Consider the following 23128-nt stretch of genomic DNA (forward strand, 5'->3'; position numbering starts at 1 on the left):
GACTCAAAGTTATCGACTTAACTTTGATCTGCTTCTCTTTTAGAGTTTGTTATGCCAGATTCTTTGTTTTTTATATTTAAATTATATAGATGCTTTGAATCAGATTCTCTTCAGAGGTTTAGCGCCTTGTAGAATGATTTAGAAACTGTTAAACCCATTAATGTCAACGTTCAAATGTTATATATTTAAGTTTTTAACCATCCTCGGGTTTGTCAATGAAGGAAAGGACGTAAAGTCTCTGAATGCCACAAGAAGCAAGAGAGGCTCCTCGAGGGATTCAATGAGATGGAGTCTATCCATGAAACCAGTTTTGCTTCTGGAACTCCAACTGAGGTCTTTCTCTATAACCTTTTTCTTTACTCTTTCCAAGGGTTTATGTCTCTTTAAGGTTTCGTACGTTTATCCTTTAAGCATACTCAAATCTTTTTTTTTTGTTTGGCTTCAACAGGAAGAATGAAGAAGCTTGCAAAGAGTGAGAGACAGGCTGTTCACATCTCCAACGCTACAAATTTGGTCCTCTTTATTGCCAAAGTTTATGCCTCCATGGAGAGTAGATCCATGGCTGTGATTGCTTCAACTCTGGACTCTCTCTTGGATCTCCTGTCTGGTTTTATTCTCTGGTTCACAGCTAATGCCATGAGAAAACCAAACCATTATTCATTATCCTATTGGCAAACGACGTATGCAACCTGTGGTATGTTGGTCTGTCCGGTAGCTCTTTATTTGGTTTCTGTCTATCAAGTAATGATAGTTTTTACGTGTCCCTCGCAAGAGAACATACATACTTTTTACCCAAACTAGATGATCAAAAAACCTTGTGTTTCTGCCTTTGCATGCCTTGTGGAACTGAAGATATAACGTAATATCAACAGGGAATCATTGTGTTTGCTTCCTGATGGCTACTCTTGGACTACAATTTTTGCTAGAGTCAGGAAGGCAATTAGTCTCCAAGTTATAACCCAATTCTTTCTTTTGTTAAAGACTGCTATTCATATGAATAGCACAGAGGAGCAATGGATGATAGGGATCATGGCCTCTGTCACTAGAGTGAAGTTCCTACTCATGCTTTACTGCAGAGGTTTTCAGAACGTAATCGTTAGGGCCTACGCTCAGGATCACCTCTTTGACGTTGTCAGTTGTCATTAATTCAATCGGCTTAGCAACAACTGTCTTGGCAGTCAAATTCTACTGGTGGATTGATCCCTCTGCTGCTATAATATCGACACAGTAAGAACCTACACTTTTGGGTCTCACTACTCTGTGGAGGTGGACATTGTTTTGCCAGAGGACATGAGACTGCAAGAGGCTCACAACATCGGAGAGACTCAGGAGATGCTCGAGCAACTTGTTGAGGTGGAACGCGCTTTTGTTCACGTAGACTTTGAGTTCACTCATCTTCCTGAACACAAGTATTAGTTAGATTATAAACTTTGTAGAAGATCACAGACCAGAAAAAGATTCAGGAGGTGAATGATATAAGTAATCTTCTAGTGTTAGTTCTTTAGTTTATGATCTCTTCACGTCGTTTTGTCTGTATGGACATAGAATTAATGTCGTGTGTCTAAATACGCGAGTGATGTGGGTAGAAGTGTGCATTTTGGTTTAAATTCGGATTTTGTTTCGATCCGGTTTGGTTCTAATAAAACTTCAATCAAAACCATCTAAAATTACTTGGTTTGGTTTGTGTTCGGTTCAGTTTATTGTTGTTTTATTTGTTGTGTATTAGTTCAATCAATTGATTTTTAATTTTGTTTTAGTCCGTTTAACAAAATATAATTTATGAAACATAAAGCAATTAATAATTTAATCATTAAATTATTAGTTTCAGTATCAAAAACATCATAATAAATATTGTAGAAGAAGTAACCCAATTTCTTAAAATCAGTATCTTCTAACATAGTATAAGTATCATGTGTAGTTTTACGATTTTGATGATAATATATACGTCATACTTTTAACTAGGTACATAGTCTCTGCGCAAGCGCGGAGTCGGCTACATTATAGGTGTATTGTATAGTTTTGTTTACGGGATTTTATTGTTTTTTGTCTATAATGTGATTGATGAGACTTTGGATATTACATAGGTTGATGAGTTTGATATAAGAATGAACGACGAAGTCATATGTTGATATTTTTATATCTTATATGTTCAAAGTTGAGGGTGATGGAACTTGTTAGTGTTTACTTAGGTAGTTGTTTGTATATAAATCAAATAGTGCATGAAAAAAGATAATAAATTTGGATTTAAAATGTTAGGGTTTCAAAATAACTGGGCCTTGAATCTGTGATTTAGTCTAATACTGAAAAAACTGTTAGGACTTCAACTCTTTTTTTTTCTCTATGTCGGGAATGTGGGCACTAATTTTCCGATTCATGTAGGTAAAATTGTTTTTTAGTTTGTGAGATTGAAAACCGTAGATTGATTTTAAGCATGATTGATGAGAGGTTTACTTGCATCAGCTTCGTCTGCCGTGGGTGTTGAGTTTCGTCGGCGTCAGATGTTAGACATGCAAGAGAGAATATCTGAATATGTTAATTTCGTGTTTTGTTTTTTCTTCTCTCGTGTTTTGTGGGTTCCACTCTTTGCTCAGGCTGTACAATAGATGAAGTCTGGCTAGGCCGTCTCACTTCTCTGAAGTATTCCCTTGATTAAGCTCCCACCAACATCTATCTTCTGATTCTGTCTTGAAGTCGAGGAGCTTCCAAAAAAATTAGCTTCCATCTGCTGTTCCGCTTGGAATGGAGAGTTCTGAAATGCCGCATAAAAAACATATTGGCAAATAATTAATGATTGTCAACAACTATCACTATACTAAATAGAAAATAAATCAAGGTTTTTTATTCTGCACAAACTAAAATCTTACAACAGAGTTGTCACGGTCTTTTTTCAGGAGCAAGATTTTTTTCTTCCCAGAAACCATAGTCAATGCAATCCTTGGGAGAGAGCTATCCATGACAGAGGCTAAAGTTGCGTAGATGAAAAAATAGATCAGAAACACAGTAGATTTTTTCAGATAAGGAAAATATGGGATAAGTTGTTGACTAATTACTAGTTTCAGTTGTTGGTATGTCATTCCACTTGAATTTGCCTGATTGTAATCTTGCTTGGAGCTGCCAAATATGCTATGTTTACCAATTTCTAAGTTTGTGTTCGCAATCACTTGGAGCACCTAGCAACCTCAAAACGATCGACTTTCACAATGGAATCTGCTTTCAAAGATGACATGTAATGATTAGCATGTCCGACGGGAGTAAACCCATGAATCACGGAATCTGCAAATAGTATTATCCAACAAAGAATCAGGAAATAAATTAAAACTATTATGTTAAATAAGTGTGATAGATCGAATATTAACTTACCTTTTCATCGAGGAAAAGAACCGTGATTCCCACAAACTCCCTGTCTTTCTTGAAGTTCAGGGAATCCCATAAGCGGAGGAAGCCAGAGGCTATGCTCTGACTACTAAGACCAAGACGGAGAGACTCGAAGGTTGAGTGACGGACGCCGGGACGCCGGGTTGACGAACTGGAGAGGCAGAGAGAAACATTTTCTAGAAGATGGTTAAAGCTAAGAGGAATCAATGAGTTTTGTGGAGATGCAGATTGAGTTCATCAAAGATGAGAATCATATATATATGATTTACAGAGGGGCTACAAATCAGGAACATTTATGATCAAGCGATTTAAGATGGGGACATGAAGAGTTCACCGGTGAAAAAATAGATTACGAACATATACACGGCGCAACACTGTAACTCAGACTTGTTTGAGACAATGATGAAAAGAACCCATATTAAACTACAACAGTTTACAATATAGGAAAACCATAATTGTTGCAAACTTAAGCTTTTTTCATATAACGTGATGAATCCCATTTAAAAATGAAACCATAACACACTTGTAGGTCCGACCCTCAGAGGAAGCCGAAGAAGCAAGGGCTTCCGACCTTCATAAATATATATTAGGTTCGGCCATCAATGTACAAAGGTATCAGTTAGCTTAGTGGTATAAATGTTGGTGTTTATATCTCAATAACCCGGGTTCGAACCATGAGCTTGACACTTTTTTACACTTTTTAAAAGTGGGACCCACAAAACGATGACGTATATTATAATATATATTGTTTAGGTTAGATGGTTAATTATGTTAAATTTCAATATTATTAATATCTAGTTAATCTAATTAAATATATATTGGTTTTAGGTTTGGTTCGGTTTAAAACCAAAGCAAACCGAACCATTTGTATTGATAAAACTATAACTGAATGGTTAGGATCTATACATTGGTTTGGTTTATGTCGATTTGAATTTGGTTGCTTTGGTTCATTTTTTTCCCACCACTAATGTGGTTTAAATATCAAAACGATGTGTCGTTTCTATTAATGGAAAATGTGTTGTATGCCGCTTTAGTGTTTGCACAAAAACCACACAATCTGTGTTTTTAGTAAAGTGCATTGCATGCTGTTTAAAACCAAATGCCGTTTTTTGTTTGAAGCTAATTGACTTTTCAAAATCTCATTTTGGTGTTTAGAAACTAATTTAATCTCAAAACTCAAAACAAAGATAAATAAAAGCAATTGGTATGATTCTATGGTGATTTATTAGTGATGAAGGTGGGGTTAGCGATTGATGTTTTGTTTGTTCTGAACTTGGAAGGTTTACTTGAGTTCTTCTATTTCGTTTGAACTTGGAAGGTTCTATATGAGTGAATCGTTAATGGCTAATGGAGATGCAGAAATATGTTGCAGAATGAGAATTAGTTGGGGCCGAAGAAGCCAAAGGATCTCTCTTTGTGGATTGATTTGCTGAGCTTGGGTAAGGAGTACCTTGAGTACATTCGAAATATTCACTTCTTTGAAAACAGAAAAAAATACTCTAGAAGACACAATTCAAGTTTCTAATTAATCTAATAGACACATTGGATATTGAAGGCACTTTTCACGTTAAATTGATCAATAAACCCCTTAACTAGTATATAAGTGGGCTTGGTTACATTTCATAACCAGAGGTAATTGATTATAAATTGAACCATCTAATAATCCATTTATCTTTCTTTTTAAAAATTCAATTCCTCTTCGGGGAACCAACTCCCCTCTTTTTTTTAAATTCAATTCATTTGCTCTAGATCCAGAAATTGGAAAAATGAAATATGTTAAATCCTCACCTTAGTGATTTTTTTATTATTTTTGTATTTTTTCTTTCTTTTATCATGATTTGAAATTTAAAACTTATATATATGAGAATCAAACAAGTTAAACGATGGTGACGGTGGTGACCACCACCTGAAGACATCGGGCTGGTGAGTCAGGCTTTGTTGCTTTAACAGCCATGAAGGAACATTTGTCTCTTCTAAAGCTTTCTTCTTCGTCCATGACCATCTGCTTCGATCTATACTCCACGCTACAGAACGCTCTATCACATCTGACGTATTCAAACCAGAACCAAAACACATCCGAAAAACATAAACACAAATCGTGTAATAAAGAGAATTGTGGATGAGATAATTGTGGACGTCAAAGTTGTGCAACAGAGATTTGTGGACGAGATAGTTATGGACAAGATAATTTGTGGACAAGAGAATTGTGTTAACATTTTTTATAAAGAAGCTATGCAATTGGCTGTTTGTATTTCAAGTTTTTGTACAATCAAGTGGAAGCTCAAGCACGCAATGTTTTAGACTTTGTGATCTTACGAACCATGCATGAGAGCATGTGTACTGATTCAAGGATATCTGATAACTTTCCTATCATCTATAAGGCTCATGTACGGGTGATACGTGGATGATGGTTTATAGATGGATGTATCATGGATGGGTTTCTCGTGGATAGTGTGTCGTGGATGGTATCTCGTGAATAGTGTATAAGGATTGGTCATGTATCAAATTTGTTATTCCTCTAATCCTCATCTATAATTCACCATCCACATTTCACAATCCATTCCATTGATATGTCTATGAAATTTAGATTAAAAAAAATAAAAAATTATATATACATATGGATATCAAAATAAAAAGAAATTTTTTTATGTTTTAATTTATAAATATATTTATATATTTCTTTACATATATATGAAATAGAGGTCATATCCAAGACAAACAAATACGCGTGATCAAGTAGGACTGGAAATTTGAATTCTGTGATACTAAAAAAAATGATTAAAACTAAATTTGTAGTAAACAAGTCGTTGAGCTTCATATCAAATGTCAAAACACTAAAAACTAGTAGATGTCCCGCACCTTGTGCAGACTAATATATCTTCTTTTTTTTTTTAACTTCAAATCATGAATAATACAACCCAAAGGGTAAAGTAGTGAAACAGAACAATAGAGACAACAAAATATAAACACTCAATCTTAAAAAGATCTACGAGTGTATAAGGTTTGCTTCTCTAAAAATTTGTTGGTGAAGCCATGCTGGTCCACCCATTGCCAAATAAGATTGAAAACGTCCGTCGCGCAGCACACTCTTAGCAATCTCCCGTGCAATACCATTTGATGATGCAGACTCAGATTCAAAGGCCACAGAAGGGAAGGACAAACAGAGTGTACTCACTCTTGACAGTATTGCCATGTACCTTGGCCAATTTACTTGTCTCATTACGGCACTGATAAGATCATGCAGATCAGACCCAACCACTACATCCTGATAGCCGAGATCTTTCATACTTTGCAGCGCCCATTCCAAACATCGCAACTCCGATGTTAATCTATCAGGAGAGAACGTGAATGCTTCTCGCGCATGATGAAGAACATCCCCTCTATGATCACGAATCATAAAAGCGCCCCCACTATGCAGTTTAGCGTTCCTCCAATTCGAGTGAATATTACATTTCAGAGTACCTATTAATGGTGGATCCCATCTCCTGTTCTCTCCCAACAGGCCACCTATATACTCCAAACGTTGCTGCTCTACATTTAACTCATTCCAGGTCCTAGCCTCTTCACCTGCCTGAGTAACTTGAGAAGCTAGTGAGTCTTGAGAATCTGCATACAGGACCTTATTTCGATTCTTCCAAATGCTCCAAAGAACCCAAGGTATCGCTCTTCTTTGTGAGACCGGAAGGGATTCCACCGACATTAGTTTGAGGTAGCTTGACAACCAACCAATCAGACTATTATCAGTTATCGATGGACCTTGGTGAAAACCCGCTAAAGACCACATCTCCTGTGCAATCTCACATTCGAAAAGAACATGTTTGATCGACTCTACTCCTTGTTTACAGAGCTTGCAGACTGTATCCAAATGCATCCCACGTGTATTCAGTCTTTCAGAGACAGCCAAGGCTCCAGAAACCGCTCTCCACATAAAACTTTTAATTTTTGGAACTATTGGGACCTTCCAAATGGCTCGCTTCAGCTCCAACAACCCTTGAGTAGCCAAACTCATTTGTAAAGCCTGCTGTTCCTTTTCTTTTGTAGCCACCATGTATCCACTCTTAACCGTATAAGAGCCATGAGAGGAATAAGCCCAGATGTCTTTGTCCGTTATGTTACCCACAGGCATATGTAATATCCGGTTAACCTCATTAATAGGAAAGATCTCTTGAAGCTTATCTCCGTCCCATTGATTCTCATTCAGCTTAAGATCGGAGACTTTTAGGTTAACATCAATCATCATCTCCTTGTTAATAGGTCTGCGCGGAACTTCATCCATAATCCATTTCTGACTCCACACCAAAGTTGACTGGCCATCACCGATGGATCTAATCAGCCCCTTACTTAAAAACTCCCTGCCAAAAAGGATGCTCCTCCACGCGTACGACGGTCTATACCCTTTCCCACACTCCATAAAACCCGTATTAGCATAATACCTTCCTTTGTAAATCCTCGCAAGCAAACAATTAGGTTCATTTAACAACCTCCAAGCCTGTTTTGCTAGGAGAGCTTGGTTAAAATCTTCAATATCTCTAAATCCCAAGCCACCATTCTCCTTAGAAATGCAGAGTTTTGGCCATGATACCCAATGTATCTTCCTCTTTTCGTCACATTCATCCCACCAAAAACTCGCCATTGCACTCATGATTTTCTGGCAGTGATGCTTTGTCAATCTAAAACATGACATAGCATAAACAAGTAAAGCCATAACAATTGACTTAAGGAGAACCTCCTTTCCACCAAGGGAAAGCTTTTTGGCAAACCAACCTTGAAGTCTTTTACCCAACTTTTCCCCTATATATGCAAGCAACTTCCTTTTAGAACCACTGAAACATTCAGGTAATCCAAGATACTTCCCATCACCACCTTCATTCTCTATATTCAGGAACTCATACAGCAATCTCTTCATAACCGGATTGATCCCAGCACCAAATGTTATTGCAGACTTTTGAAAATTGATGACCTGGCCTGAAGAGTCACCATACAACTTCAGACGTCGAAGAAATTCTGCACACTCTGCTAGTGATGCCCGACATAGAAAGAAGCTGTCATCTGCAAATAAAAGATGCTGCACGCAGGACACGTTGGAGCTAACTTCATCCCTGATACCAGCCCTTGGTGTTCCGCTTGATTCATTGTGTGGACCGAAGCTTCAGCACACAAAATAAATAAAAATGGTGATAGTGGATCCCCCTGTCTGATCCCCCTTTTAGGCCTGAAATGGCCATAGGACTGTCCATTTAGCAAGACGGAGAAAGACACTGATCGCACACAGCACATAATCCACGAAATCAATTGTTGATGAAACCCCAGTTTTTGAAACAAAGCTTCAAGGAAGTCCCATTCCACTCGATCGTACGCTTTCGACATGTCTGTTTTTATAGCAATAAATTCAGACTTACATAGGGGATTCATCCTTAAACCGTGCACCATCTCATGTGCAACTAAAACATTGTCTGAAATCAACCGGCCTGTGACGAAAGCTCCCTGGGCAGGAGAAACAATGTGAGGAAGCACAATCTTCAGGCGGTCACAAAGTATCTTAGACACAATTTTATACACCACTGAACATAAACTGATCGGTCGCAGATCCTTCATCTGGTTGGGGTTCTAAACCTTTGGTAGAAGGCATATCTCTGTAAAGTTCCAATCTGCCGGTAACTGACCCGATTCAAAGAAACTCCTGACCTCCAAAATCACCTGTGGTCCAACAATGCTCCAGAATTTTTGGAAGAACTGTCCAATCATACCATCAATACCAGGAGAACTGTCACTTTTGATCGCCTTGACTGCTTTCTTAATCTCTGCATCCGAGACCGGCTTAATCAAACCTCTGTTCATACGTTCAGAAATTCTTGGAGTCATTCCTTCCAATAATTCAGTAGAGTCAGCGATACCAGAAGAGTGGAAGAGATCTTCAAAATACCGCACTGCAATCTCCCCCATCTGTTCCTCTGAAAATGTTCCACACCCTCCGAATCAAGTAGAGAATGGACTTTGTTCTTCATTTTCCTCGCCTCGACCCACCCATGAAAAACTTTTGTATTCTTGTCTCCAACTTGAAGCCAAGAGTTCTTGCTTTTCTGTTTCCAAAAAGCTTCTTCCTCGGAGAAAGCTCTTTCTAAATCCAACCGAAGCACAAGCAATCTTGTCAGATCCGGGAAGATTTTACTTTCTTCCAACTCGAGTTCATGCCTCAATCTCTTTATGTTCACATTTGAATTCACATTGACTGACCTCTTCCACTTTGAAAGCTCACGGCGACACGACTGAATACGTTCTGAGACTGAACCTTGTCCTGAAGCAAAATTATTACACCATCCCCTCCTGATCACCTCAGCTATCTCTGGTTTCTTACACCACCGTTTATCAAACATGAAACGGCCTGACCTCCGCCGCCCCGACTCAGCTATACTTGTATAAATAGGACGATGATCGGATCCTGTCTTCTCCAAGTACATAGTGTGCGATTTTGGGAACATTCTGAACCACTCCACGTTGCCAAAGGCTCTGTCTAGTCGACATTGAACCCAAAATTTTTCTTTTATGCCATTAGAGTTGATTTCTCTCACACCACCCCAAGACAGTCTGTTTCCAGAGCTCGGGATCTCTTTCAGCATACAATCCCTCGCCATAGCTCTAAAATCAAAAAAGGAATTCTCTTGTCTCTGAGGCCCTCCAACCTTCTCAGAGTTATTCATCAACTCGTTGAAATCTCCAGTCAAGAACCAACCTCCATTCCTGTTCAAACTAATGTCTCTGAGTTCATTCCAAATTGCAGCTCGTCGGTGTTGAACAGGATCACCGTAGACAAAGGACATATAGAAAGTCACCGCACCCAGCTTTACCTCTGTATCAATAATTCTTGCTGATGCCGACAAAACATTCACCTCATACTTACTCTTCCAAAACAATGCCAAACCTCCGCTTAATCCCACTGGGTCCACCAAATGACAATGATCATAACCCAGCGAACTATGCAGCTTTAGAACGTGACTACTAGAGTTTTTAGTCTCTAGGAGAAACAAGAAATCCGGGAGATGTTCACGACACATCTCCTCTAGGCGTTGAACTGTCAGGTTGCTTCTCAAACCCCGACAGTTCCAAGAGAGCGTCGTCATTGAGGATTGGATGGTTTCAGGGAAACCATCAACCCTTTCACTTGTTTTGACATTTTCGAAGACACCTCCCCTTCCTCATGCGCCTTACGCTTCATTGAAGCTTCAGCTCTCTCATTAGGCCCATTTTCGGAACCAGTAGGAACACTCTTTCTCTTACTCTGGCTCCTACGAGCCCACGATGATCTGCTACTTTGTGAATTCCTACTTCTAGCCTGTCTTTCAGAGGAGATGTTGCGGCCGCTTCCTATAGCAAAACCTCCAATGTCTGCACCCTCCATGCGTACCCCATCTCCTTGATTCACCAAATAACCTTCTCCTCTCCTACTCATCTGCTGATTTCGGATCGTCAAAAGACCTTCCTCCCTATGATCTTCCCCAAAACCCTCTGATAGACCCTTCTCAACTTCACCACAAGCTTCTCTTTTATCAGTAGCTATCTTTTGTCGTAGAGGACCACAGGAAGATGATTCTGAGATGTCCGGTGCAACCTCAGATTGAACTCTGCTAAAATCAAACACCCTGCCTCTGTCTGTGTTCACTTCCTTCGAAAGCACAGGTGCTCTCTCCAACCGTAAACAAGATCTTTGACCAATGGGATCCTTAGACAAATCTTGTAGAGTCATTCTCATCCTTGATTCTCTGATTCTTCTCTCTTCAGGATCTGGAGACTAATATATCTTAATATCTATATATCTAATAATTTTTAATTTTAAGGTTTATTTTTTAAAATAATAATAACAAATTAGATACAAATTTTAAATTAGTATTATAAATTATAAAGCTTTAATATTAATATTGGTAATCAATGTATTAAATTAGAAAACTTGTAAACAAGTTGTTGAGCGTCATATCAAATGTTAAAACACTAAAAATCAGAGAAAGGGTTTTTCACGACAGTAACACCTAATAAATTCCTAGATTATATTAATTAATCAGTCATGCAAAACTTCTTGTGAATGACTTAATTAGAATCACCTAATAAATTCCTTGATGATTTATTATGTTTTTTTTAACAACTATTATTATTTATTATGTTATAAGACCATTTCCAACCATTAGAAATCATATAAGGTTCAAAAAAATAAAAATATTCATATTTTAATTGTGTAATTAAATTTGATATTTTTTAAAATCATTTAAATGTTAATTGCATGACATGTGGATGAAAAAAGGTTTAGAAATGGTTATAAAACAAGAATTTTTAGAATTTTTTTTCATTCTCTCTTAATTTCTTTTTTATTTATTTTTAGTTTTAATAGATGAGTTTTGATTGAAGAACCTCTTCATTGGAGATGGTCTTAAGTCTCTTATCAATGATTAACTAGAATCACCTAAATAGATTCCTAGATTTCTGGCAGCATTTCCCTTTGCATATCTGGTATAAAAAGTGTTATAGTAATAGTGCTAAAAAAAAGTCCCTCGATTTGATTCTACTTTTTAATATATTTTATTCTGTAAAAGCAAAGCAAAGTAGATTCAAACCAAAACACAAGACAGTGATACTCGTAAAACCAAAAAGAAAGAAAGATCCCATATTCCCATTGGGTTTGCTCTCCTTTACCCACACCGTGATTGATGGTCACACTCCATTGTCCACACTCTCACCACCACCAGTTCTCGATATTCTACAAAACCACTGGCATCTTTTTTATTTCACTTTCTAAAAAGCTGTTTTTGGTTGGCAACAGTTTATTCATTCTTTAACTTGAGTTTCACTTTTGACCCAACTATTTCTACTCCACTCTTATTTACGCCTCAACTAACTTAACGACGAAGCCCTCACTTACTCACTTTCCTTTATATATACTACTACACCCTCCACGCCCTCCGACACAACAACTCCCAACAGAACAACAAGTAATGGATTGGTTCTCATGGCTGTCGAGAACAACTCTTGAACCATGCTCATGACAAACTGTGAATCATAGAGTTACAATCACGACATGATGAGAGATACATATCAGATTCAGGAAGCAGCTACAAATTTCTCCCAAGTACCGTATTTTGAGCTAAAAGTTCCACCACCAAATTGCTGTGCGTATTCACATATCACAGTCCGAGCGCAAGCGTCCCATGTATTGGCAATGTCTTTGAGCGACATCGGCTGTGACAAACTTCTTAGCAATATATTGAACCTTGCCATAGCTTTGGACGAGAGGTCCCCGTTCTCTTTGCTGTTCAAGACACCAGACCATGTTAATTAAGGTAGGAAAATGATCCAGTTTCTTATGGAAGGTTTCTAGAAGACATGAGCCAGATGATTTCAGAGAAGATTAAAACTATATGGCAGAAGTTTTGCTTGACCAAGTATGAAAGATCTATGTTTCAATTTTCTTGAGGTTGAAGTCCTGTCTTGTTACCTGGTTTCCACCCGCAGTTTATACAGGAGAGATGGAGAGACGTTGGGGTAGCTACAAGGTACCAGTAGACGCAATGATTGAATAGGAGACTGTAACAAAAGTACAAAACATATCTTAAGAAGGATAAAATGAAATGATACGGTTTCATTTCCACAAAATATTACCGATATGACCATGCTTACCATTTGGGTTGATGAGAGATGAGCCTTCAAGGCTGGGCTGAGAGAAACAGCTATAAACGAAACTCTCACTGTTGTTCCTTCACAGCCTTTGCTTGCTGTTGCTCCCTCACTAGAATCAGCGGCATCTTCATCATCACTAATCTCAACAACTGTATCTATCAGCCGCTGGTTTATTTCCTTGATTTCCTCCAAAAGAGCATGCTCGGTCTGCAGTCCAAGATTGAGATTTCAACATTAGAAAAACTGAAACCTTTTGCTTCCCAATCTTCTTTGCTGTTTGAGTCAATTTTCAGATATACCCAAGGGAAGTCTAAATGAAAAAACATACCTCAGTTCTTGCCTTCTTGCCAACAGAAGTCGCAGTAGATTCCAGATCTGATGTTTCCGAACATGCAAACTGCTTGCAGTTATCACCAACGCTTCCTCCTAATGAATAAACGCTTAAGGGCATCGCAGTTGCGTGACGCTTCATCTTCTTGGTCGGCGTCATCCCCTCTTGCGCCATGAAGTTTCTTGCTTGGAGACGACACTTAGTCTTTGCAACGAAGTCCTCGCCAACTGAAGCTCTTGAACCGTTTCCTGGGGCTGAACCAGCTATCCTATCAACCATGCTTACAACAGATCCGATGTCACTTACTGCAGAAGAAAGTGACTGTGGTGAGATGGACTTCACCTGAAAGCAAGAAAAAACATACATCAAGATCAGAATATTTAGAACAATAATATTCCAACTACAAAAGATGTAACGTTACTTACGGCTCTGATAAGGCGTTCAATAGGCAGCTCAGTAGCACTTGGTTTTCCAAATGTACTTGTCAAAGGATTTAAATTATTTCCTTCAGGACTAGTAAACTCCTGAAGCAGAGGAGAGGCAGAGATCCCCGGAGTGCCAAATGCAATGGATTGAACTACGCCTTGCACTCCAGTTGCTTGTTGCCGTGCAGTATTTCCCATTGACAACGAAGAAGCTCCAGATGGTTTCTCAGAGTCAACTTGCATAGGGGACGGTGCCACGGGGGTTGCAGGGGATGGGACAACGAACGGGGAGTTTGCAGGTTGCACTGGAGTACCCATCTTGTTGACAGATGACATCATATTTTTCTGGTCGATCTGGGGAGACGAATTTTGTTGCGTCATCTGAGGAGATGAACCTGGCAAAAGTTGAGGCGACGTAACAGGAAGCTGGGATCCTGGTTTTAACTGTTGATGGGGATAAGTAGTACGCTGACTCTGCAGAGAATGTTGCTGAAACATCCCAGGACTGACATCATTTTGTGCCACTTGCTGTCTTGCTTGCAACTGTTCCTGGTGCTGCTGCATTAATTGCTGCTTCTGAAGTAGTTGCTGCTGCATCTGGCGCTGTTGAAATTGCTGTTTGAGCTGCTGCGGCTGCGTCATTTGTTGGTCTTTCTGTTGCTGAAGCAGACCGGAACTTAACTGGGTTTGATTAACATTAGGCTGCAGTGTACTTAACCCACTTTGAGCAGAGGCAGAGGTGTTATTTACTTGTTGATAAGTATTTTGTTGAATGGATCTCACGGCAACCTGCTGGCCATTGTTCAGTGCATTTCCTTGGCCTGGCTCTAAACTAGAAGCCGGTACGGAACTGTGAATATTCTGCTGTGGTGCTGAAGCTCCAGGCCGAGATGAGAGAACATTGTTCTGCACATTTTCCAAACTACTCTGTTGTGCCCTAGGCATGCTCATTGACTGCATCTGCGGATTTGCTTGACCATCATGAGAATGATTACCGTTCTGAGATGATTGTTGCTGCATAGGCTGCATCTGAGATTGCGGAAGCTGCCCTTGCTGTACTGGCTTCCTCGGCCTGTGCGCAGTTACGAAATCTATTATCTGCTTCTCATAAATAGCCACCTTATTCTTTAAAGGAGGCATGATACTGCTCTTTGAAACCGATAGGAATTGCATCATTCGCTCCAACATTGTCTTGAATTGTTTCAATTTCTCAAACTGCTCTGATCTTTGTTGCTGCGGAAGAGAATCCATCTGGGGAGAAAAAGAATTGTGTTCAATAAAAAAATAGTCAAGCACATAGATGCAAGCTACAATTTTTGTGGGTTTGGGAAGGAACATAAATATCCGACGTTTACTTTCCAGAGGACAGTAAAAACAAGAGCATCTATTAGTGAAATGGTTTTCAAGACACCAAAGTTGTATGACTTTCTGTTAAAATGTCGAACCAGTTTTGCATTGAATTCATACAAATTTTCACTCAGTTACTACTGTTTCAGACAACATACACTCTAACACTCCTAGAAAAAAATATGGCAACTTACTTGCTGCAACTTGGCTATAACTCTCTGGTAGATTTCAGTAATATCTGGTAAGTACGCATCTTTCATAGTTTTGATCTGCAAAGACAAAGCACCATGGGAATACGATTACTCATTACGAGAGGCCCGAAGCATTACCCAAATTAGAAAGAAAAAAACTACCTTTTGGAAAACCTCCTCTTGCCAATCAACCGCATTTCCACTTTCCGTCTGTGCCGTGGAGTCTAGCGATGCTACAAGTAATAAACAAAAGGTTTTGTTCAGTAACAGATCCTGCTGAGGGATTATGTAAAGTATCAGAACCTAAAGTATTCACAAGGATGTAAAAGCATACATGATGGCATCTCCAGAAGGGTTCTTTGGGATTGATACAGTTGTCTCTGCTGGTCCACTACATTTTGAGGTGGAAGCAGGGAACCTGTGACTTGGCCTGAAGATTGTAGCCTTTGTTGCACATCCTGTTGAAGCAGATTAGGTTGTTGTAACTGCTGACGGTGCGACTGAAGGGGCACCATCTGCTGCTGGGCTGGCTGATTTTGTGACTGTTGTCCCTGAGAAGGATACAAGCCGCCATGGCCAGCCTGGTGTGTTCGTTGCAGCGCAGCGGTTGGCTGTGATAACATGTGCAGCGACTGCTGGTTAGTCTGCAAGCTCGAATTGCCAACCTGGGAACTGAGCAACTGTTGCTGTGGTTGCTGGAGTCCTGCAACATTGCTTTGAGTGCCCAGTGGTTGCTGAGTAGTAGCCTGAAGGCTGTTTTGTTGAGACATCAATTGCTGTTGGGCCGGAGGGTGTTGCTTCTGCTGCTGTTGCATGTTCATAACATTATTTTGCTGGTTCAGTAACCTTTGCTGATGTTGATGCTGCATATCCCCAAGAACATGCTGCCCCATCATCTGCTTCTGTTGGATGCCGGAGCCACTTGCAGCTTGTTGCCGCATCATTTGTGCTTGCTGCTGGGGAGAAATTGACTGCTGCGGCAATGAAGTTTGTTGCTGATGGATGCCAGAGGATTGTTGTGATTGCGGATGTTGCCTTAGCAGCGATGATTGCTGCTGACGAAGAATAGTCTGTGACGTAGTCTGCTGAGAAGACAATTGAGGACTTGACTGCTGATTTGTGTGGAGACCCTGGATGGGAGCTGAGCTCACAGCTGAAGGCTGCGTCGCAGATGTCGTACTAGCAGGCTGTTGAGACGAATGCATTTGATTGGGCTGCAGCACATTTTGTTGCTGTTGTTGTTGTATGTGTGTTGGCAAAAGCGAATTGGGATTGGGGACATTCCCTGCCTGAAAATTCTGCCTGAGAAGTTGCTGCTGCTGATAAAGATATTGTGCACCCTGTGGCTGCTGCTGCTGAGAAGACATAGTATGCGGCGGTCTGCCCAACATCTGCCTTTGGGATCCTGAGAGCATGTTGGATGAAAGGCCATGCTGCCCAGATGAATCTTGCAACAGTCCGGCTACATTTTGCATACTGGAATTCTGGTTTACAACGCTATTATTGGCTATGGAAGAAACAGGCGGCATGGAAGATGGCAAACCGGTAGAACCGGTTATGCCAGAGGCTGTGTTACTCTGAATGGTTTGGGACATCAACGGCTGAGGTGCTTGAGATTGATTGTTTGGTAACGTTCCTGGAAGAAGTTGCCCCTGATTGTTGGGTACTAGAAAAGTTAAACAGGACCAAATTAGAGGAACAGTCATCCTAAAGAACCAGATATGCAATACATGCTTGAGAATCATGATTACTTGAATCCATTGATGTGGTATTATTAGCATCAGGGGTAGTTGAGGAAGAGCCAGCAGCATTTTGAGATTTAGTCTCCATAGTCAGCATCTTCATGGATATCTTCCGAAGGTAATCAGTCTAAAAATTCAAAAAAAGAAAATCAGGGAGGTATACATGGATTGATACCCCCATATAGCTTTACGGCTACCAAAGTCTGTTATTTTCCAGCTTGTTAAAAAAGTGGATGTTCAGCAGATGATTAAAGTACCTGGTTAACAGCACAGCTGAAAATTTTCTCCTCAAATCTGGCAGCAATTCTCCTGAGATCGTTAATTCCTTCTGGTCCAGAATTCGGAAGGTGCCTGCTTAGTGTTTCCATTCTGCGCATAGAGTAAGAAAAACAGAAGTAAAGGTCAAAGAAGTGTAACACCATGTATTTCTGATGAAACATTTTGCAGAGACATAACATTACAACAACACCAGTTAATAATATTAAATATTAAATAAACTTACATCTTGTTAACGATCTTCTGGCGTGAATCAGGTGGCAACTGTTTTCTCCACTCACCATTGTTCATGGCTGCAGATTCTCCATTTGGAATGGAAAGTCTCCAATTGTTGTTATCCATCAAGTGTTCCTACGTATACAAACCATGATAAGATGATATCCCAAAAAAAAAAAAACTACAAGAAACAAACTACCACACAGAAGATGGATTATTATTATTAACACTCTATCATTTCTCAATATATGTTTCTTTCCTTTTTTTCCATTTATGCCCAATAATCAGACCAGCCAGGATAATAATAATAATAATAGAAAGTTTGAGACATCAGAAATCAAATAAGGAATCACCAAACAAAATCAAAAACAAGTTGTGTTCAGTGATCAGCCAAAATTTTCATTTTTTTTTATTACCAGCTTTGTCTCCTGTCCGTAGCAGAAAGACACATACGAAACGAATAAGCATACTTTATGACATGACGCAAACAAAGTTAATCTATTCTCCTAATTCAGTAAGAACCGAGAATCACCATCGGTAGAGGGCGATGGCGATATAGTACGGCTTCCCGAGACTCCGATCACAAGATAAAACTCGAAAAGCAACAGAGTGACATCAAAAGAAAAACGAGATTCGAAAATTTCACCTCAAATTTTCAAAGCGTGTCGAGGCGATTTCGCGTTTGCTACAAACGATTAGAGTCTGCCTTTAGGAGAAAAAAAATAATAGGAGTTAAATTAGGGTTTAGGTTGATCGAGAAATGAATTTGAAGAATATATAAAAGAATGTTTCTGGGCAAACACAGAGGAAGGAAACTTCATGCGTCATAAGCTGCCAAATGTGTCCCCTCAACTTCGCTTATAAGTTATGACCAAAGTTTTCTATGTCGTCGCGCTGCTTTTTAAATTACCACTAACCCCCTCCAATTAAACATAAATTACAAGGTCCACTGTGTATAAATAGATATATTGAGAAAGTTCTTTACGACGACGTTTCAATATCGATACGAGCTGTTAGCGCGTACCCGCGTATCAACTAATTACTAAGAACGAAATAATTTGAATATTTTAGAGTTAACATAAACCTATTTATAAGTGACAACTCTATTAGTTTTCGTTTCGACCAAAAAAAGAAAGGTTTTTTCCCATTGCTACCGATACTAAGAAACAAGAAACCACTTCAAAGGTAATACACTTAACATGTTTATTCATGCCTTTCCTTTTAAACTCTTGCAGGTTGCTTTTTTATATACAAATCTGTACATGCAAACTTGCCTTCCCCCTCTTATTTCGCTTAGCTTCCCTCTTCCATACTCTGCATCTTCAAGGATATTTTGCAAAAGTAGTCCATCTGAAACTCGAAATCAACACACAACATCAAGAAACAAAGGAGGGGATGATATCAAGGAAGTACACATTGCGCTTATTCAAAAATACTCGTAACCTGATTTTTTGCGGTGTTGAAAATTAACTCCTCGAAGCTGACAGCAATTCTCATGAGCTCTTCGATTCCTTCTTCCCCAGAATATGGAACATGTTTCTTCAGTGTTTCCAATCTGCTCCAATGACAAAAGTAACTTATAAACATATTCATGGCAAAACGTTGTAAAACATTCTATATTTCAACAGAGTTTTATCATTAAATTGGCTTTTGGGGAGGGAATAAGCAGCTAAGAGTGAGAAATATGGAGGATGAACAAACTCACAGCGTGTTGACATTCTTCTGGCGTGAAGCTGGTGGATGTAGAGCTCTCCAGTCACCTCTGTTTATGGCAAGATTACCTAATGTGGACAAAGCAAAGCATTAAGTTCAGATTTCTAACTCCATTCAAGAGAAACAAATCAAGTGGGAAAATGGATGCAGCTGAGCTTCCAACATCCATATATTACACCACGTAAACGGACTGTATCTACGGATTTGCTTGACTATCATGAGAGTGTATATTACCGTGCGGAGATGATTGTTGCTGCATAGGCTGCATCTGAGATTCCGGAAGCTGCTCTTGCTGTACTGGCTTACTCCCCTTGTACACATTTACGAAAAGTATAATCTGCTTCTCATAAAAAGCCACCTTTTCCTTTAATGCAGGCATGATATTGCTCTTTGAAACCGATATGATATGTATCATTCGCTCCAACATTGTCTTGACTCGTTTCAATTTCTCAAACTCCTCTGATCTTTGTTGCTGCGGAAGAGAATACTGCTCAAGAAAAAAAGAAAAAAAAAGAATGTGTTCAACAAGAAAAGAGACCGAGCACATAGATGCAAGCTAAAGGAACATAAATATCCGATACTTTCTACTGGACAGAAAGAATACGAGCCTCAAGAGCATCTTTTGGTGAAACGGTTTTCAAGATTCCAAAGTTGTATGACTTGCTTTAGCAAATATCGAACCAGTCTTGCATTGAAGTCATAGGAATTCTCGCTCAGATACTCTACTGTTTGGAGGGACACACTCTAACTCTCCTAGAAAAATATATCGCAACTTACTTGCTGCAACTTGGCTCCAACTCCCTGGTCGATTTCTGTAAGATCTGAGAAGTACGCATCTTTCAAAGTTTTGATCTGCAAAGACAAGCAACATGATCACACGGTTACTCATTACGATTATATGTGTAAGATCCCCTGCCGTGTTGCATCTATCTCTTGAAGATTAATAAATGTAGATAAAATTGGTATATATATAGCAAAAGTATTTGATCTCCCCCAAACCCTTCTGAGAGCTGACAGAAAGACTTAAGAGGCCGGAAGCATTACCCGAATTAGAAAGAAAAAAAAACAACCTTTTGGAAAATCTCTTCTTGCCAATCAACCCCATAACCACTTTCCGTCTGTGCCATGGAGTCTAAAAATGCTGCAATTTACAAAAACGGGGTTTGTTGAGCATCAGATCCTGCTGAATGATTATCTAAAGTATTCACAAGGATGTAAAAGCATACCTGAGGGAATCTCTGGAAGGGTTTGATATAGTTGTCTCCGTTGGTCCCCTACATTTTGAGGTGGAAGCAGGGAACCTGTGACTTGGCCTGAAAACTGTAGCCTTTGTTGCACGTCCTGCTGTAGCAGATTAGATTGTTCTTGCAAACGTAAGTGCTGACGGTGCGACTGAAGGGGCATCATCTGCTGCTGGGATGGCTGATTTTGTGACTGTTGGCCTTGAGAAGAAAACATACCACGAGATGATTGTCGCTGGATAGGCTGCATCTGAGATTCCGGAAGCTGCCCTTGCTGTACTGGATTCCTCGGCCTTAGCATATTTACCAAATCTATAATCTGTTTCTCATAAATAGCCACCTTATCCTTTAATGCAGGTATGATATTGCTCTTTGACACCGAAAGGAATTGTATCATTCGCTCCACCGCTGCCTTGAATTGTTTCAATTTCTCAAACTGCTCTGATCTTCGTTGCTGCGGAACAGAGTCCATCTGGAGAGAAAAAGGAATGTGCTCAGAAGGAAAAGAGACAAGCACATAGATGCAAGCTACAACCTTTGTCGGTTTGGGAAGCAAAATAAACATCCGACAGTTTACTTTCTACTGGACAGTAAAAATACGAGCCTCAAAAGCATCTTTTGGTAGAATGGTTTCCAAAAAGTTGTATGACTTTCTTTTGCAATGGTCTTGCATAGAAATTCTCGCAGGTACAACTCTCTTAGAAAAAGACTTACTTGCTGCACCTTGGCTGCAGCTCTCCGATAGATTTCGACAAGATCTGGTAAGTACGCTGCTTGTATAGTTTAATCTGCAAAGACAAAGCACCATGGGCAAAAACGATTACTCATTACAATGGTATTTTATGTAAGATAGCCTGTCGTGTTTTTTTTTTTTTTTTTGAATATTTGTAAAATTTATTCAAAGAAAACTAACTTTTGTACATCAAGTGTGGCTGTTTAGGTCTTACTGACTCTTACATGAAAACTCAGAAAGATCAAAATGATTGAAAACCATAGCTTACTCCCTTGAAGCAAACCAGCATTGCAACAAAGCTTCGTACTTGTTGTGGCCCGTAGCTGTTACTGTCAGACACCAGTTACGAATTTGCCTGTCAATCATCTTAACTAACAAGGTGGGATTCATAGGCGTGGCCCCATGACGTCGATCATTTCTCTCCCTCCATACCGAATGAACCGAGGCTTGCAGAGTAGTCCGCAACAAAAGATAGCCTGTCGTGTTGCATCTATCTCTTCGAGATTTAATAAGCGTAAGCAGAATGGACAGCGAGACTAAGAAGGCGGAAGCATTACCCAAATTAGAAAAAAAAAGAAAACTACCTTTTGGAAAACCTCCTCTTGCCAATCAACCGCATTTCCACATTCCGTCTGTGCCGTGGAGTCTAGCGATGTTACAATTAATAAACAAAAGGTTTTTGTTCAGCATCAGATCATAAAGTATCAGAACCTATACATGATGGCATCTCCGGGAGGGTTCTTTGGGATTGATACAGTTGTCTCCGTTGGTCTCCGGAAGGCCTCCAATTGTTGTTATCCATCTAAGTGTTCCCTACGGTTTACAAACCACGAAGATTAGGGTTTAGGGTTGATCGGGATTGAAGAATTAAAGAATCTTTCTGGTCAAACGCAGAGGAAGAAGGGAAGCTTACAAGCCATGACCAAGTTTTCAATGTATTACGATGCCGTTTTGCTCGCATCATTTCACGGTGACTGGACCACGTATCAGTAAGGAAACCTACTTATCAGTGATGGTGATAACTCTGCCAAAGTTTCTAAAAAACAAAGACGAAATAATATTAGGAAATAGCAGTAAAAAAGTTTCCATGAGAAAAGTATAAATTCTAATGATGAAAATGACCATAATATTTCATTAAAAAGGTAAATATATAATTATAGGGGTTAACTAATCTAAACTTTAGGGTTTAGAGTTAAGGGATGGAGATTTGAGACTAAAGTTTAAAATTTTATAAAATAGTTTCAAAAAATAATTTCGAATTACAGAAAGAAAATTTGAAAAAAAAAATAAAAAAAAAAAAAATTCAAAAAAAGAAATTTATAAAAATGTTAGAATTTGAAAACATATAATCTAAGACTATATAAAAAATTATTTTTTTATCTTTTTATATATAAATTATTTAATTTATAAAACAATTTGAAAGAAGATTAATTTAAAATTATTAAAAAAAGAATCTAATATTTTATATTATTTGGATACAATATTAATTATTGTATTGTTTGGAAACATAAATTATAGTATAACTAGGTGTTTTGCTTGCACATGCGGACATAATCTTCTTATTAGTTTATGTCTTACTAATCTAAAACCATTATAATAAATTTTATTTATGTTTTCAAATAGTTAAATCAAACATCAAAGTATTTATATATGTCAAATATTTTTTATCAAAATATGTATCTATTATTGTGTTAAAATTTTTAAAACACTCATATCTTAAAAATAGTTTAGAAAATATCTATATATAAATGTGTTTTATTGACTAATATTTAGTTATAAATTTTTTGGTTCTTAATTTTTTAAGTTTTATAATAAAATATTGTTTCTAGATAGCAACACAATATATATTAAAATTATCTTATTTTTGTTTTTTTGATA

General features: G+C 38.7%; 3 protein-coding genes across 21 annotated transcripts; 1 reads left to right on the forward strand and 2 right to left on the reverse strand.

Moving 5' to 3' along the window:
- Positions 1-453: 453 nt before the first annotated feature.
- Positions 454-1416, forward strand: LOC111206295 (metal tolerance protein 10-like). The gene is made up of 3 exons (XM_048757169.1): positions 454-741; positions 982-1131; positions 1267-1416. The coding sequence occupies exons 1-3, from the start codon at positions 454-456 to the stop codon at positions 1414-1416; spliced, it is 588 nt and encodes a 195-aa protein (XP_048613126.1).
- Positions 1417-11892: 10476 nt separating this feature from the next.
- LOC106396123 (mediator of RNA polymerase II transcription subunit 15a) lies at positions 11893-18454 on the reverse strand. 6 transcript variants are annotated; one of them, XM_048758139.1, is made up of 14 exons: positions 18365-18454; positions 18210-18269; positions 17574-17698; positions 17329-17440; positions 17060-17198; positions 15664-16995; positions 15492-15562; positions 15333-15407; positions 13792-15042; positions 13364-13708; positions 13036-13242; positions 12854-12942; positions 12492-12667; positions 11893-12408 (listed from the first exon to the last, which is right to left on the reverse strand). In XM_048758139.1, the coding sequence occupies exons 3-14, from the start codon at positions 17687-17689 to the stop codon at positions 12281-12283; spliced, it is 4041 nt and encodes a 1346-aa protein (XP_048614096.1). In that variant the 5' UTR covers positions 17690-17698; positions 18210-18269; positions 18365-18454; the 3' UTR covers positions 11893-12280. The 6 variants fall into 6 exon arrangements, with proteins under 6 accessions (XP_048614096.1, XP_048614095.1, XP_048614094.1 ...); XM_048758138.1 differs by having other exon boundaries at positions 18210-18439; XM_048758137.1 differs by having other exon boundaries at positions 18096-18414.
- A 236-nt stretch (positions 18455-18690) lies between these two features.
- Positions 18691-22277, reverse strand: LOC106346812 (mediator of RNA polymerase II transcription subunit 15a). 14 transcript variants are annotated; one of them, XM_048758147.1, is made up of 12 exons: positions 22164-22277; positions 21968-22063; positions 21835-21896; positions 21431-21746; positions 21053-21305; positions 20503-20989; positions 20347-20417; positions 20054-20128; positions 19511-19763; positions 19269-19344; positions 19007-19118; positions 18691-18913 (listed from the first exon to the last, which is right to left on the reverse strand). In XM_048758147.1, the coding sequence occupies exons 5-12, from the start codon at positions 21080-21082 to the stop codon at positions 18857-18859; spliced, it is 1161 nt and encodes a 386-aa protein (XP_048614104.1). In that variant the 5' UTR covers positions 21083-21305; positions 21431-21746; positions 21835-21896; positions 21968-22063; positions 22164-22277; the 3' UTR covers positions 18691-18856. The 14 variants fall into 14 exon arrangements, with proteins under 14 accessions (XP_048614104.1, XP_048614106.1, XP_048614107.1 ...); XM_048758149.1 differs by lacking the exon at positions 22164-22277 and having other exon boundaries at positions 21431-21740; positions 21968-22157; XM_048758150.1 differs by lacking the exon at positions 22164-22277 and having other exon boundaries at positions 21431-21740; positions 21835-21882; positions 21962-22155.
- Positions 22278-23128: the final 851 nt, after the last annotated feature.

Source organism: Brassica napus, chromosome C5 (genome assembly GCF_020379485.1).
Source record: "Brassica napus cultivar Da-Ae chromosome C5, Da-Ae, whole genome shotgun sequence".
NCBI lineage: Eukaryota > Viridiplantae > Streptophyta > Magnoliopsida > Brassicales > Brassicaceae > Brassica > Brassica napus.